At 29.0% G+C, this 18718-nt stretch overlaps 1 protein-coding gene across 1 annotated transcript; it reads left to right on the top strand.

The window, feature by feature from the left end:
• The first annotated feature begins 1314 nt into the window (after window positions 1-1314).
• LOC107863058 (cell division cycle 20.2, cofactor of APC complex-like) lies at window positions 1315-18635 on the top strand. Its single transcript, XM_047413353.1, has 5 exons — window positions 1315-1485; window positions 4091-4141; window positions 6432-6482; window positions 18025-18300; window positions 18378-18635. The coding sequence occupies exons 1-5, from the start codon at window positions 1315-1317 to the stop codon at window positions 18633-18635; spliced, it is 807 nt and encodes a 268-aa protein (XP_047269309.1).
• Window positions 18636-18718: the final 83 nt, after the last annotated feature.

The raw sequence follows: 18718 nt of genomic DNA, 5'->3' as shown, positions 1-18718 counted from the left end.
TGACCTACAATTACACGTTTTTTTCTTCACATTAACAACATGTGTATATGGTGAATCACAAATCTCAAAGCCAATATCACCATTAAAACTCAACTCACGGTTGGCTGCATACTCACCATTCTCTGTAAGAACTTTCATAGTCATTGGCGATACATCATTGATCCATATTTCCTCTAATATAGTGATAATTGATTTGAACCGAGCATCCAAAATTCAACTAGTGAAAATCTCACACATGTTGTTCTCAACCATATCACACCTGCTATGTTATTTAAACAAAGCCCAACACCATGCCTCTTTATTGTACTTGAGATAATCTTTCACAATTTCATCTCCCAATTCATTCATTTCATTAAGTTTTACTTGCAAATACATTTCAAATGATGTCCTGACAATATACCAAAATTTTTTCCTCCTTTCTTAACCTTTTCATTCCTTCTTTCAGTTGGCCCATATATGTCTAGCACACAATCTATGCTCAGTATTTGATAGTAGATCAGTAAATGCCAAATGAAGACCCTATCAAACAATATAAAATTATAATTAAATATCAATTACTGCAGCAAATTGTTAAAAAAAATATAACTAAAAATATAATAAATCATACCTTCTGCATATCAAATATCAGTGCCTATCTTTCACTTTTAGTTTCTGTAAGCTCCAAATCATGTCTGATGCACCTAAGAAATCAACACCATGTGTCCTTGATTTTTTTATCAATTAATGCCCATGCTACATGGTATATCTAATTATTTTCATCTTTAAAAATGCAAGATAACAAGATACTTTTACACACATCCTTGAGAGATCGAACATCTAAATAAATTATTGGCCAAACACATCGACATGCCCCTCAACTTGGCATCATCTTTTATTTTGGCACCTCAAGTAGATGTTATTCACTTTAGGCACCTAAATCAGCTACAAACTATGCTATTTTGGCACCTTTCGACACCAACTCTGGTGCGTGAATTGCACGCGCTTCCAATATGGATTAAACGGTCAATTAATTTATGTGAACTCATTTTAAATCACCACATCATTATATCTACCCACAATTTTTTTTAAAATAAAAAAGGAACCAAAATAAATGAGAAAGTATCCAATCAATTAATGACACATGATTTTTTAACTAAATAATTACAAAAAAGTCCCCCATAACATAAGGTTGAACCTCCACTAATGGAGGTCATCAGGAAAATCTTTCAGACACACAAACCCAATACCTTTTTCAGCATATCCATGAAGAAAGTCTACCAGAAAAATTGACCCAGTACATTTTCCCACAGACCCCATGAAGAAAAACTTGAAGATATGGAGACCCATTTCAACTTTCATCAAATCCAAGAAGACAATGAAGACGAAGATGAGCTAAAGAGCTTGGATGAAGTGTACAGTCAATTAACGGAACGCCATGTAAGCAGGAGCAGATCAGATACGACACCATCGGCGGGTGAAGTTCCGGCGAAACAGTTGAAGAAGATGGTAAAATTAAATTAAAAATGAGCTAAAATACCGCTATCACGCGCCAAATCGCGAGCTGAATCAATAAAAGGTGTCAAGTGACATAGTTTATGGCTCCTTTAGGTGTTTAAAATGAACAACGTCCACTTAAGGTACCAAAGTGAAAGATGGTAACAGCTTGAAGAGTAGGCGATATATTCGGCCTCAATTATTTTTCTACACCTTTCTTTTCATCCACTTTTTAAGGCTTCAAGACAAATATAAATGCCCATGAGCTCCTCTTTCCTGAAATTGTATTCTTAGCTTGGATGGTCCTAGTAGATACAGTGGTACCAGGAATGGTGGTCTTCAACTCTTCATGATTGTTCAAATTGAACAAGTAGACATACATATTGCGTAGCAAATCACGTGAGTTACACGTATCATAAATATCAAATCGCATAAGATTTGTCATGTAGAAAATTGAATTTAGTCCTTTCCATTTTTCTACTTCCCACCCTTTTATCTTCTCTTTTATAACCTCCCATGACTATCTTTTTTCAAGTTTTATTGGTGTTTTTTTTCTATTTCCATTTTATAGTGAAGAGTTTTTTTTATAAAATTTAGTTTAAGATTTTCATTTAGGTAGTGGTGGAGCCACGATTTTCACTAAGAGAGTTTAGAAATAAACATACGAACTAATTAAACGGGGTTCAATATCTACTATATATACATAAAAAATAATTTTAATCATACACAAAAAGTATAATTTTCTATCAAGTGGGGTTCGAATGAACCCCTGACTCAAGGATAGCTCCCTACATTTAGGTATGCATAAATTCAATAGCGTTCTCGGTGTTTGCAACAAATTTTAAAGTGATAGAAAATAAATTGTAATTACAAATAAAATATGATGAAACAAACTTTTATTGATAAATATCATAAGTACAATTTTGTTTCTCCCTTGATTCTTCTATTTATTTTTTCTCTGATTCAAAGATTATTAGTAGTATATTTCTTAAATGTAGGATGATTTGAAGCTCTTTGCTATGTATTTAATTGCAAGGGACGTCGGGTGGTGGATTAAGTAAAGACAATATTTGATGTCTACGATGTATTTGAGATAAAAGAATTTTGATTGTCTTTTTTTTTTTTTGGTGTAGAATTTTGATTGTCATTATAATTTAAAATTCATTTACCAAGATAAATAGATATTTCATTTTAGAATGTCATTAACGTATATAGACATAGTATTTCTTACTTTTTTTTTTGTTGAGAATAATATTTATTTTTTATAGATAAAATTATTATGTATATTTAAAAAATATTATGATTTTTAAAAAGGACAAAAGTTGATAATATAAGAGTATAATAGACATTTAAAGAAGTCGATTGACATATGATGAAAAGAATATATATAATTACTTGAATGTTAACATGTCTATATCCTACATGCATATAACTTAAAAAAGACGTAATATTTAAACGTGTTTTTAAATTTTTGCTTTAATTTGTATTTATAGTTTTTAACTTTGGATTTTGTAGAAGAAGAAATATAAATTTGTATAAATTTAAATAAACAGACACATACATTTTATGTGACATAATATACCTCGAGATACACCAATTATCATACCTAATATAGTCCACTTACCAATATACTACTTAAACATGTTCTTTAATTTTGCTTTAATTTGTATATATATTCTTCAATTTCGGATTTTGCAGAAATAGACATATAAACTTGCATAAATTTAAATAAACAGACACATGCATTTTATGTGACATAATATACCTGGAGACACCAATTATCATACCTAACATAGTTCACTTACCAATGTAATACATAAACGTATTCTTTAATTTTGCTTTAATTTGTATTTATATTCTTCAATTTTGGATTTTGCATAAATAGACTAGTAAACTTATATAAATTTAAATAAGTATACACATGTATAATTCTATGTAGCATAATATATGTCGAGATACACCAATTATCATACCTAATATAGTTCACTTACCAATGTATTACTTAAACGTGTTCTTTAATTTTGCTTTAATTTGTATTTATATTCTTCAATTTTGGATTTTGCAGAAATGGATATGTAAACTTGTATAAATTTAAATAAATATACACAAGTATTCTATGTAGAATAATATAAATTGAGATACACCAATTATCATACCTAATTAAACTTTCCAATTTGCCCTTACTAAGATATCCGTAAGCTTTCAAGTGTTCCTAATTAAAGTAATTTTGTTAGTATATTTGTCTAACATCTCACACTGTATATTCTACTTGCGAAAATTACATGTCACACTAACACTAATTACCCTTTGATCACTTTGAGATATATATTGTAAGTACTATTTAGTTAACATAATATCCTTTGATGACTCCTCCTCTAGTAAGAGACTCATAATTTGGGTTATAATCATGAAGAACCCATTCTTTGTCCATGGAATTATAGCGATACGCGTAGTTCTCATCAAACCTCTATTGACAAATCTCCGAATGCCTAACACACTCGTAGCTAGACTTAAGCGCGATGAATGTTCCCATGTTTGTGGAGCAATTATACATTGTTGACATGGGGAAGAATTTTTTGATTTTAACAGTGATGTTGAAAGTGCCCATGGCATTTAGGTGCTTAACGTCACCACCGTCATTATCAAAGGAGAAGCAATGAACGCTAAGGTAATTTGTATGGTTGTTGGTTATGACAACAATTTTTTCATTTGGTAATCCTGCTGAGACATTATTACAATATTAATCATGAACGAGAATAATATTGTTGTTGAGGTGATAGTTGCTACAATTTTAGTTTCTTGCATGGTGTACTATATATTCCTTTTTTTTTTTCTTGTTTTCCTCCTGAAATATCAAAAATGTTAAAAAAAAAAACAGATTAGAAGAAAATTAAAGAATTGTGAGCGATCATTCAATTTTGATATTCACATCGAAGTTATTGAACTATATTTTATACATTGCCCTATCACTAAAAGTAACCTATCTTTTGTAATAAGAAAAACCTGTTCCCAGAGGCGGATTCAAGATTTAAAATTTTTTGGTCTGTATGTTAGACAAAAATAAAGTCAAATAGTAAATAAGGGGATTTAAACACATAATCAAGAGGTCAACAAAACTTTACAAATCCTCCTACTCCCGATTTATAATTCTTATATAATTACTAGATTTCCAAATATAAATACAAAATTTATACAAAAATTACTGGACTCCCGGAGAACCCCGATCCAACCCCCTGGATCTGCCCCTGCCCGTTAGATTTTGCCTAAATATCATAACACATCACTATTAAAGAATTTTTTTTGTTTTCAAAAAGTCATCTAACTTTGTCTAAGTATTATTTATAAAATATCTCTTTTGTTTCCTCGTGACTTTATTTTTAGTTATGTTTAGACATATTTAGTAACTTTTGGGTTACAAAAGATAGTATAATGACTTTTTAAGTATTATGATAAAATTGGGTGATTTTTTTCATTACAAAAATTAGTTTAGTGATTTTTGGGAGGTTTTGGTCCTATTTATTGAAAAGAAGAAAAGGAGTAGAAAAGGTTTATTTGCATAAATAAATTAAATGATGGGATTCTTTTGTTTTATTATATCAAATTAATTCAAGAATGTATATAATGGACAACAATAATTGTATATAATTGCAAATGTTTATTCAAGAATGATTATGGGGTTTAGGGAAGGGTTTGTAATCAATTACTCATATTGGAATAAAGTTATAAAGATTAATTTCTACTAAAGATTTAAATATGATTATCTTTCTGGTAAAAAGGAAAAATATTAACGAATTAAGAAAATCTCGCTGAAATTATTGAAAGAGAAAATATACCTTATATATCTTGGCCTCAAATAGAAGGAATTCTTTCAGAAAAGAATTAACTAAAAACTTTTTCTTTTTGATTTATCACAATGATTACACCAAATTTTTAATGATGTTTTTTCTATGAAATGGGTTTTTCTTGGAAAGAAATCTTGTAAACAGAGAGAGAAAGAGAAATCTTTTCTTCTTTTTCTTGATTCTTTTTAATGATTAAACTATTATTCTCTTGCTATATATATATATATATATATATATATATATATATATATTATTGATAATAAATTAAATAAGAGGAATAGAGTTATTGTAGGAGGTCATAAATCTTTTATACTATTCTAAAGGTTTTGCTAATTTTCGAACTTTCTAAAGAATAAAAGAATTGTCTCAATTTAGATGAGAAAATGACAAAAATAGCCCTAAATATTTTTGAACCTTCTAAAGAATAAAAAAAAATCTCTTTAATATGCACCAATTAATTTTGATTTTTGAAATTTATCGAAAGTTAACACTTTTAGTTCTCATCAAATATTAGCAATAATTTATGTTTGTTAGATCTGATAGAAACAGTGACATGAAAAGATTTAACCATAAATATAAATAAAGTCTCATCAAATTCTAAAATATAAAACATAAAAAATTGAAATAAACACTCAAAAGATGAAAAAAAAAAAAATATCTAATACCACAATTTAACTTATCGTAGCATCACCTATTTTTCTAACACGTCACACTAGATATTCTATTATTATCTAAATTACATTTCATACTATCTGTTTCTGATGAAGTATCTAATCGTCTCTAAGAAGTTGGAGTCGATTATCTAAATCTTCAATATTATCACATATATAACGTTTCATTTTAGTTAACGTAATACCCTTTGATGACTCCTCCTCTCATAAGAGATTCATAATTCGGATTATATTCATGTAAAACCCACTCTTTCCTTTTGGGACTATAGTGATACACGTAGTTCTCATCAAACCTCCATTCACAAGACCATGAATGGGTAGCACATCCATAGTTATATTTAAATGCGACGAACGTTCCCATGTTCGTGGAACAATTATACATCGTTGAAGTGGAGAAGAATTTTCTAATTTTGACAGTGATGTTGAAACTGTCCATGGAATGTAGGTGTTTAACGTCACCACCATCATTATCAAAGGAGAAGCAGCGAACGCTAAGGTAATTTGTGTGGTTGTTCGTTATGACAACGGTTTTTTCGTCTGGTAATCTTGCTGCAACATTTGAGATATTTATATTGATCACGAACAAAAACAATATTGTCGTCGAGGTGATAGTTGCTATAGTTTTAGCTTCTTGCATCATGTATATATATATATGTTCCTTTTCTTTTCCGATTTTCCTCCTGAAATGTCAAAATGTTGAAAAAGATTAGAAGAATCTTTTAAGAAAATTGACACTATTTCGACAGGTGTTTGGTATTAGTATATTGGACAAGTATAGATATCCACAGAAGGTATATAGAGATATAATATATAATAGTACAATTTGATTTTGATTAATCCTATTTTTTTCTTTTTCTTTTTGGTGATTAGTTTCTCATAATAGAATAAGGTAAATACGATACATTTCTAGTAATGATTCAATAAATAATTATTTAATGACTATTACTCAACTTTATTCAACCATATACCAATTCGAGAGCTTTACAAAGGAAAAAAAAAATATTTTTGTTGAATGTATTATGTAACTGGATAGACCCAAAATTGAAAAGGACTGTATTGAGAGTTAATTCTGTATCTTTACAAAGAAAAAAAAATAGATTTTCGTTAGATGTATGAGAAGCTAATTATGTATCTTGACAGACCCAAAACTGAAATTTTCAGTAATTATGTAAAATATCAAAATTTTCTATAGTTAAGTTCCAAACTATTATAAAACAATTTAATAAGCTAAGAAAATCTAGTTGAAAAAGTTTAAATAAAATAAAGAAAATATACCTTATATTTCTTGGATGAAATAGAGAGAATTCTGATTTTGTAGTGTAAGATTTTAATGATGTTTTTTTTTTTCTGTGTTGAATGATTTAACTTTTTCATGATTGTTATATATTTATATAAAAATAAAAAAATTAGATAAAGGGATAGAGTATATGAAGGAAGTTTTAAATTTTTTATATACCATTTTTAAGCTTTACTATTTTAGATTTTTGAACCTTCCAAAAAATATATCTCAATTTAGATACACAAATTTGTGATTCCTCTTATTTATCGCAACACCAAATATAATTATGTCATGATCCTAGTGATTTAAAAAGATATTAGCCAACCAATGGTTGGGAAATAATAGATTAAATAGTTATTACCATTTTTTTTTCATATTTTTCAGTTTCATATATTCGTTAAATTAAAGCATGGTTAAAATTATTATATACATTACAAGTCCACCTAAGGGTGCATTTGTTTTTTAAGATTCAGGGGTCTGAATCTGAATGCACATCTGAATGATTAAGATGTTGTCTCTAGATCTAAAAACTGAATGATTAAGACTGTTTGTTTTTCAATATCTGAACGTGCAAAATAATTTTATTTGTCTATATAATAAAATAAAATAAAAAATACAATTCAAATAAAAAACTAATTATATTTTAGAAAAGTATGTAATTTAATACAATAAAATTATTATTTGATTGCAAAAAATATTCATGTTTGTTATTGATAGTGGAGATGGTTTATAATGGTGATTGCAGTGACAGTGATTGATGTTAGTGATTAGTAACGTCGGTGGTGAAAGTTGTGATGGTTGGTATTATAGTTACTGTTATGATGGTGGCTGTTGATGGTGACGGTGATGGTTGTGATGTGACGTTGCTTGATGTTAGCAGTTGAAGATATTGATTGTGATGGCTGAAAAATGAATGCATGATGGTTTGACAAAGTGTTAGTGTTAGTTGGAGATGTTATTAGTTGTGATGGTGGAGATGGTTGTTAGTAGAGATAAATTGTAGCGATGGTAGTGGTTGAAGTGATGGTAGAGGTGGCGTTACTAGTGACAATGGTGGTGACGGGCAAAGAATGTGTTGAGGTTGTGATGTATTAGTGGTAGTTAGCGGTGGTGCTAATTGTGATAGATGAGTTGGTCGATAGTAAGGATTGACCGGTAGTGGTTGATGATGGTGTTGTTGTTGACGGTAGTGGTGACGATGAATATAATTAGAATAATAGAGGTAGTAGGTGTGGTAACGGTTGACAATAATGATTGGTAGTGATATCTGTTGTTGATGGTGGTTGTGATGGTAAAGGTGGTTAGTGGTGGTGGGTGGTGGTTGACAATGGGGGCGGTGACAGAGGTGGTGATTGATGATTATGAATGGAGTGGCGGTGAATATTATCCAACACCAGAATTCCTCTTCAAACCTCTTAAGGTTTGATTCTAGATCTGAATGATTAATACCTATTCAGACTTATTAAGAGCTAAATTCTTAATAAAAAATAAATGCACTTAATGGTCTGAAGTTTGAACCATTTAGATTCATACATCCATTAAGTGCAAACAAATGAGCCCTAAGGGTAGAACCAAACCTTAGATATATAGTTATTTGGATAACTACAATTTTAATTTACTTTGTTATATTTAATCCAGTATTTTCTTAAAAATAGAAGTCTTTTACATATTTTTGATTGGGTAATAAGGATTCTATTAGCTACTTAGGATAGCGTAGGTGTCCGCACAGTCTGTTAGTTTGGATCGTGACACAAGAAGTCAAAATTGTTTGATGCATACTTAAGGAGATATTTTATTTCGGATAAAATAAACAAAAAAATAGATAAACGCACAGGATTAAGACACGTGTCCTGTTGTTTGCGTAAATGGTATATACAACCTAAAAAATTAACTGTAGGGGTATATACGCACCCAAAGTATAACGAAGAATTATGCATATTATTTATGATAGTTCGAAGGTATATACGTTCCTTTTTCCGAATAAGTTATTGATCAGCTAGTGGGCGGACCCACAAAGGTGTAAAGGGTTCATCTGAATCTTTTTAACGAAGAGTTTATATATATAACGTTACAACGAAAATCAAACACTTTTGGTGTTTACTTTTAGTGGATTTTTTTAGCGTAATACGTAAATCGGCTCTTTAAATTTGTCAAAATACTTCATTTAGATACTCGACCTAAGTCATCTTTCAAATAAACACGTTAACTCCTAATAAAGGGTTTCAATTAGACTTTTTCGATTCAAAACTTATATTTTTTTTCACATGTTCTCATTTGTCTATTAGTTAGTTAAATTAACCACATAAAATATATCATTCCCTTTAATAATCCACATATGCCTCAATAAACCAGTAAAACTCCATACATTTAGCGTAATACGTAAATCAGCTCTTTAAATTTGTCAAAAATACTTCATTTAGATACTCAACATAAGTCATCTTTTAATTAAACACTTTAATTCTTAATAAAGTGTTTCAATTAGACACTTTCAAATCAAAATTTGAAAATTTTCTTTGCATGTATTCTCATTTGTCAATTAATTAGTTAATTAACCACATAAAATGTGTCATTCTCTTTAATAATCCACATATGCCTCAATAAACCAGTAAAACTCCATACATTTTCTACTTAATACTGATAATTTAAAAAGATATCATATTTTATATCGTTAATATAGCAACCTGATAGACAAATAAACACACATTTCTTTGTTCAAAATTTGAATAAAATATGTGCTAATTAGAACTAACGCTTAATTTGAGTATCTAAATGAAATATCTCAACAAATCAAATTTTTTGGGATTGACCATGTCTAAATAAACTTTTAATAAATTCATTTCAGTCCCCTCTTTCACTGGCAACTTCATTTTCTCACGAATTTTCTTTTTAGTTGTCATGTTTCATTTTTCGAAAGTCAATTTGACTAATTTTCAAAACTAAAGTGTATCAGCTTTATTCAATATTTTATAGTCAATCTATCTAATTTGCAGAGCTAACTTATACTAGCTTAACTCAATGTTTTAAAATTAAAATTTAGATATTCAAAAAACTATATCAACACTATAAGTTGCAATTTTCTTTTCCAATATAATTAAAAAGTACATCTTAGTCAAAGTTTATATAAACTATGACAACAGAAAAGGAGATTATATTCTCTCTATCGTCGCAAGGTATGGGTAAGGTCGAATTACACGATATCATTCCTACATGTGGAGATACACAGTGTATACTTCCATGTTACACATTTCCAATTCTCTTTTTAACGGACATTGGCCTAGTGCTCAATAAAGTAGTTGACACCCATGAAATCTCAAGTTTAAGTTCTAGCAGAGACAAAAAAAAAATATTAGGTGATTTCTTCTCATCTATCGTGGCCTTGGTGGATAGGTTATGTGATACTTGTGGCTGGAGAGAGATGACAGCTATCATGTGGAATTAGTCGAAATGCGGGTAAGTTGATCCAGACACCACGATTATTAAAATAAATAAATTATTATAGCTTGAACTTGGAATTTACGTAGAAAACTACATGAAAGTACTCTAAATTACTATTCTATGAGTTCAAGTTGCGCAAACAATCTCTGGCAGAAATGCATGGTAAGACTGCATACGAAAAGCAAGTGTACCAGATTCCTTTTTTTGTGTTGAAATGAAAAGATTGTTAACACATTATCACTCTTTTTCGTAGTAGAGAGAGTAATAGATAATTCATTGTATTGTATTTCATAGGGTGGCAAAATTAGCCCAAACCCAAATGACCCACCCAACTCGTCCACCCCACCCAAGATTTGATGGGTTTGAGCAAGAGTGATTTTGATAAGTATAAACAATAGAAATCCCACATATAATGGAAGTAATTACATAGGATCCCAGATTTAATCTCTCTATCTCAGATTTGAAAAAATACATATATATATGTTTCTATATCTTATACATTGTGTTATGTATAAGGTAATCATTTTGACTAAAATTAAGGAAATAAAATTAGATAAGTTAACTGTTTTTCCTACAATTAAGGAAATCAAATCAGCCACCATTATTCTTTAACTTAATTAACGAAACTCATTAATTTACTGACTTGGTGGATCCTTAAAATCAGTAACATTAAATCAAATTGAAAAAAGATTTGATAATGTGTAATATTAACATTTCTAATGTATGAGGTTAACACAATCAAGGTAAGTTATGCTGCTATTTTTAATGTATAATATTACCATTATAATGTATGAGGTTGAATCAGTCAAATTAAGTTATTTTTTCATGTTCTAATATATCAGGTTACAATTCTAATGTATAATGTAAAAAATTATTTCTCCATTCTAATATATAAGACTATAATTTTAATGTATAATGTAAAAATTTTATGTATAGGTTAACACATTCAACGTAAGTGATATTAACATTCTAATGTGTAATGTAACCAATCTAATGTATAATGAAATCAATTTAATACTTTAGATTAACACCGTTAAGATAAGTTTTGTTATGTATGGAGTTAACACAGTCAAGGTTATATTATCATTCTATAATGTATAATGTAATCAATCTAATGTATAATATAACCAATCTAAAAGGATAGGAAGAAGCTGAAGGAGGTGATTTGAGAATTTGAGAGCTTCTATAGATTAGGTCACCGCGGAGAAGAGCGTATTCTCGAAAATCAGTTTGGAGTGTAGGGGCGTTGACTTCGACGGCGAATGAATGGCCGTTTTCAGCTTCTACCACAACTCTGTTGCTGTATTTGGTGGCGAAGTGGCGGAGTTGTTGCAGGAAGGTTAGCCAGAGATGGTGGATCAAAATATGGAGACGACGAAGCAGTTGCTGAAAGGTTAGTCGAAGGTATAGGCTCGAATTAGCGTCGGAAATATTTCCTTTCTCTGACGACAAATCACAATCTTGTTAAATAAACAAGTTGCACCAATCATGCCTTCTCCAAATCTTCTTCCCCTTAAAAAGAATTATTCACACTCTGATATTTTATAAAAAATCAATAAAAACAATTACAGTGGAGCAATAATGTAACTGAAAATTTTGAAACCCCCATGTCAAGTAAGCTTGATTTTAGGCATATAAAAAGGAATACAATTATGGAGCAAAAGACGGATAAACATGCAGCAATATACGGATGTTTTAGAATGTATGAGGCGGAAGAGAGAGAAAGACTAAAAGAAAGAGATTTTATGTAATTAATATGAGACTTTTGTAATTACTTTTCAAAATAGGGATTTTATATAATAAGTAAAAGTTAACTTGTGTCTATATGTAATTTTTAGTTTTGTTAATGGACTAATTGGGATAGTCCAAGTTAACCCATTATGAATCACCAACTCAAATAGACCCATGATGATGCTCAAATTTGACCCATCAAATTGCTTAAAGCTTTTACAGAATCTTGTTTTATTAATGGGGGGCTTACAAAAATAGTTTAGGTTTTAACAAATGAAAATATTTCTAGCTGAACTTTAAAAATTACAATTTAAAGCATTTTCTTTCTCTTTTTATTTTTTATTTTTTATTCTGTTTTGTCTCTAGCCTCTACTTCTCTTTCTTTTTCATTTTTTTTTTACTTTTTTTTTCTTTTTAATTTCCTCTTTTTTTCTCTTTCTTATTTTTTTTGTGTTTGTTGTATTTTGTATTTTTTGTATTTCTGAAAAATATGATTACGTCGAGTACAAGTCATGGAACATGACAGATACATCATAACCGATCATTGCATTTATATTCACCATCATTTTTTTTCTTTTATATCTTTTTCATTTCTTTTTACTTTTTTATTATTATTTTTTTGATTTTCTTTTATTTTTTCTCATTTCTTTTCATATTTTCTCCCTTTTTTGATTTTTTCTTCTTATTTACATTTTTCTCCTTCTTTTTTTCTATTTTTATTTTATTTCTTTCTTTTCTCTATTCTATCTATAGCTTGTATTTCTCTTTTTTTTTTTTTCTTTTTTGAAATTCTTATTTCTCTTTTTTTAATTTTATTTTATTTATATTTTTAAAAAATACGGCTATGTGGAGCACAAGTTATGATTGATAATGAAAATATCACAATGACTTATTGTATTTATAGTGCACTATCATTTATATATTTTTTTGTATTTATTAATACAATTGCATTTGTATTTTATAATTCACGCTTGTATTTGTATTTATATTTTATAGTTGACATTTGTATTTGTATTTTATAATTCTACTTGTATTTGTATTTGTATTTTATAGTTCACATCATCATTTATATTTTGGTATTCGTTGATAAAATTGTACTTGTATTTTATAGTTCACGCTTGTGTTTATGTTTGTATTTTATAGATCACACTTGTATTTGAATTTTATAGTTCTCACTATTACTTATATTTTATATGATTTATCTCCATTGATATGAATTGCATTTTATGAATAGAAATTGAACAATTCAAATATAAACGATAAATACCAAAAATAAAATGTTAAACTATACAAATACAATGTTTACATTTGTATCAAATGATACATGTTTATACAACTTGAACCATACACATAAAAATAACACTTTTTTTTTTATAGAAATGTAAATGATAAACTTGACATACAAATACTAACGATACATTTGCATTGAATGACATATTACATATTAAATATTTTTGACTCAAGTAAATACAATTATTCCTTATAACTATTTGTATACAAATACAAATGATAAATTATATTCACAACTAAAATATTCAAATATAAATAATAAATTTATTCGAAATATAGATGAGACAAATAAATATAAAATTTTAAAATTATATAAAATATAAAATACGACAACAACAATAAAAAATGAGAGAAAAGAAAAAGGAATTACCAAAAAATGAAAAAAGGAGAAAAAAAAACAAAAAATAAAAAAACAAAACAGAGAAAAAAGAAAATAAAAAAGGTTGCAAAGAAAAAAGTAATAAAAACAAAAAATATATTAAAAACGAAAAAAAAAAAAGAGAAAGGAAAAAAGAAAATAGAAAAAAAAGAGAGAAGGAAAATGGAATAAAAAAAGAAAAAGAAAAAAAGGAAAAGGTCAAAAGATAGAAAAAGAAAAAAGCTTGTGGCCTTTTTAATTTGATTAAACTTGTATTTAGGCGGGCTGAGTTATAACCCATGACCCATAATTTAGCCCATCTTGACCCAAATGCATTTGGGCAGGGTTGGGCATTAGCCCAAGTACTTGTTCAACTCATCTTGACCAGCCCAACTTCAGTTTAAATCAAACTTTATGAACTACAAATGACCTGAATTATCATGTAACCTGAAATATGTAGAAAAACTGATACCGAGGTCTGACCACAAATCCATGAAACTCGTGCGAAAATCAACCTCTTTCAGAAATGAATTTGTGGTCGGACAAAAATTAGAAACATCAAACTCCCTTTGCCCAGGGTTAGTTGCATCCACCCTACCCAAAGGGAGGGAGCAGTTGCTGACACCTAATATTTACCCTACTTGACTAGGGATGTTCATGGGTTAGGTTAAAAACCAAACCGAACTGTGAATCGAACCAAACCGATTAAAAAAATTGACGTTTGGTTTGGTTTAGTTAGGTTTGATTTTAAATTTTTAAAAAACCGATGCTATTTGATTTGGTTATGGTTTATTTAAAAAAAAATCATAAAAATAATCAAACCGAACCCATAAATTATATATATATATATATATATATTATAACTATTTATATATAATTTATAAATAAAATATAAATATTTTATTAAATTTAATCTAAAACTAAATTTCAATCTATGTCTAGTCCAACCAATACTTTAGCACAATTGCCCAATGCACCATACCCAAGCCCAACTCTACCTACTATTACTAATAAGTTAACCCTACGGTCCTTAACTCACTTTTTCTACTTCAGCTTTCACAATACGAGTTACCATGGTCCCTGGTTCAAATGGTAGTTTTATGTCTCCTTGTTTATTCAATCGTTTCCCTTACGGGTGTACATAGGTCGGGTTGGTTTGGTTTTCTATTGAAAAAAAAACAAACCAATTATGTCGGTTTATTAAAACTATAAACCAAATCAAACCAACATAAAATCGGTTTTTTTGGTTTAGGTTTTAGTCGGTTTTTTCGACTTTTCTCATTTTTTTTAATAATCTTTATTTTTTACAATTATATTGTGATGGAAGTTTAGATCAAGTATGTTTTCACTCATGTGCCAATTAAAAAGAACAATTATGAAAAATTGAGAAGCGAAAAACTCTCTTGAAACTAAAAAATAAGATGAAGAGTGAAAAATTTAGGTTTTAAGTTTATATTGGATTTTGGGTCATTTTATTAGCAATTAATGGATAAATATTACAACTTAAAGACCCAAATATGAATATATATATATATATATATATATATATATATATATACTAGTTTAGGTTACGCACTCCATGCGTGTACCTCGCTTCAATGAATTCACTTTTATAAAATTATTTTGATACTATATTAGAAATATATAACAACAATTATTTTAGCATTATAATAGATTTTTGTCTCCAAATTTTATATTTATTTAAATGATATAGCTTGTACCTCAAAAAAAATATTAAAATAATGACGATTCTATCGAGAATACATGATAATTGTTATTTTAAACTTTAGAAACATGCTAAAGTTACAAAAGAAAATTTCTCAATTAGCAAATGCCTATTAAAATATATGATAATTTATTTTTATTTATCTTTCAAGATTTCAATGATAAGAAAATTTTATAAAATAATCAAGACATAGACAAAGAGATACAACTATCATTAATTAATTAATTAAAGAAATCTTTATTTTAAAGTGATTCGGACCTAAACAATCTAAAAATTAACAGTTATTTAGGTTTTAAAAAAAACATGACTTTTTAATTTATGAGGAAACTTTTCCATGAAAAAGGAACTTTTTTTTTTTAAAAAATTACTTTAGGAAAGTTATGATTTTATTTTAGGGATACTTAAGGATTTCGTTCTCCTTAAAAAATTTAACGAAACATGTTTTTATTTTTTTTCCTCAAAAATTTAAAATAAGGTATTTTCTTTTTTAAAACTTTAGGGCAGTTGATGGTTTTTGTGTTTTATAAGGAAAAGTTTTCAAAAGATATTTTTCTTTTACCTATAGGATTCCTTAATTTTAAATATTATAATATACGATATAATAATTATAGAAATATTGAAAAAAGACAATTTTGTCTAAAGAATAAACTTTTAATGAAGGGTAAAAAGTTCAAATCACTTTTTCAAGGGTCTTCACACTTTTAATATATTATAGATTATTGATATATATACAGAAACACGCACACACACATATATTTATATATGTATGTATATATTATGTCGGTTTGATTTGGGTTCAATTTGATTTTTTTTTTAGTTAACACCAAACCAAACCAAGAATGATCGTTTTTTTTTCAAACGCCAAACCAACTAAACCAAACCATAAGTCGGTTTTTTTTCTCGGTTTGGTTTAGCATGACGGTTTGATCTGTATACCCCTAGTTTCCCTTTATGATTAACTCACCTAGCTAGTCTTTAAAGTAAACAGATAACTCAAATTTGCCCAAAGTAAACAGTACACTGCAATAGAATACAAAACTCTGTTTTACAATGTACATGTATATGTTTGTATGTTGTTGGATAATCTTATTGCCTACAATACAAAGCTGGTGCTTTTCATCTCAATGTTGGTTTTGTTTAATGTGTTTGTTCTCATTTTTAAGAGTTTATAGTGTCATTTGTTCATCACTGTACAAATATTTCATGAGAAATTGTTTAATGTGATACTCTTTTCTATGAGTTAAAAAAGGAGTTTGTTCTAGAGATGGTTGGAGTAGGCTAGTCAATAACCGAAAGTATCAAAAAACCGAACCAAACCGACGGTTATGTTCTTTTTGTGGTTTGGTTTGGTGTTAGAAATTCAAAAACCGACTAAATTGGTTTTGGTTATGAGTTTCTTCAATTTGAAATAAAATTACTATATTTATTTTTTCCCAAATGAAAAGCTTTTCAAAGTATTTATTTGGATAATTTTGCCATTTTAAGTAGCGATTATATATTATCGTATTCGATTATACGAAATTATATAATTTTGTTGCTTAAATATTTATTTCATGGAATATTGAATTTTAATTAAGGATTTTCTTGAAAATAAATTTAAATGATTAAAATCTTGATTGAAATATAGTTTATTCTCAAAAATAATTTATTTGGATAAATATGTATTTGATTTTATTAAATCAAGAAGCCCACGATTAAATGAAGTATTAATTCATATCGAATTTGAATTAAATTTGGCCATAATTAAAATCACATTAGCACAATTGCAATTTAATTGACCAATTGATTTTCAATTTGGCCGAAAATTAAATGGATTTAGCTAAATTATAAATTTAATTGGGTCCCTATATTTTAAAAATAACCCCAAAATTCAATTAAATTAGCAGCCCAATTCAACAACAAGAGCCAGCAAACCCCAGCCCAAACCAATCCCTCTCCTGAACCCAAATTTCCCCTCTCTCTCATCATTGTTGCGTACCAATCCTTGTCGTTTCGTAACAAAAAAAATCAAGAAAATGTACAACAGCATGCCTCGTAACAAAAAAATCAAGTAAATGTAAGTTTTTCCCTTTTTTGATTTAATTCTTGTTGATTCTGTGTTGTAAATGATGATTGTATGATAGATGATTCTAGGCCCAACCATATCTCCTAGGTGTGTAAATATATGTGCTATCTTGGCTTTTTGTTTCTAACTTAGACAACTTTTTGCTTGTTAATAGTCTGCGGAGAGGACCCTGAATGCTCCTGACTTCCTAGATGATTTTTATCTCAATTTGTTAGACTGGGGGAGCAGTAATGTTATTGCCATTGGGTTAGGGAATTTTGTATATCTGTGGGATGCTTCTGATGGGTCGACTACTGACCTTCTCACGGTTGGTGATAATTTTGGGCCGGTGACTAGCGTCAGCTGGTCACTCGATGGAAGACAACTTGCAGTTACCTTGAATAATTCGCCCGTTCAGCTGTGGGACACCTTGCAGGGGTCTAGCCAATTGGTAGGTGGTTTCTTTATCTGTCTTCCTTCTTCTAGTCTGATTATTATCACAAGTCTAACATCTTTCTTTCTATACAGCTGAGAACGTTACGAGGACACAGATTAAGGGTTGGCTCACTTGATTGGAAGGGCCACATACTGACAACTGGAGGCATGGATAGTATGATCATCAACAATGACGTGCGTGTAAGATCCCACGTAGTTGGAACATACAGGGGACACACCCAGGAGATATGTGGATTGAAGTGGTCCGAGTCCGGCCAGCAGTTGGCTAGTGGAGGGAAGATAATTTGGTCTATATATGGAGCATATCAATGGGGTCTCCTAACAACTTAGCCAATGGATCCACCGTATGACAGATCATGCAGCTGTTGTAAAAGCTCTTTCCTGGTGTCCTTTCCAGAGTAACATGGTTGCCT

The sequence above is a fragment of the Capsicum annuum genome, chromosome 1, assembly GCF_002878395.1.
Source record: "Capsicum annuum cultivar UCD-10X-F1 chromosome 1, UCD10Xv1.1, whole genome shotgun sequence".
In the NCBI taxonomy this organism is placed as follows: Eukaryota; Viridiplantae; Streptophyta; class Magnoliopsida; order Solanales; family Solanaceae; genus Capsicum; species Capsicum annuum.
This window is presented reverse-complemented; position numbering and strand designations above follow the sequence as displayed.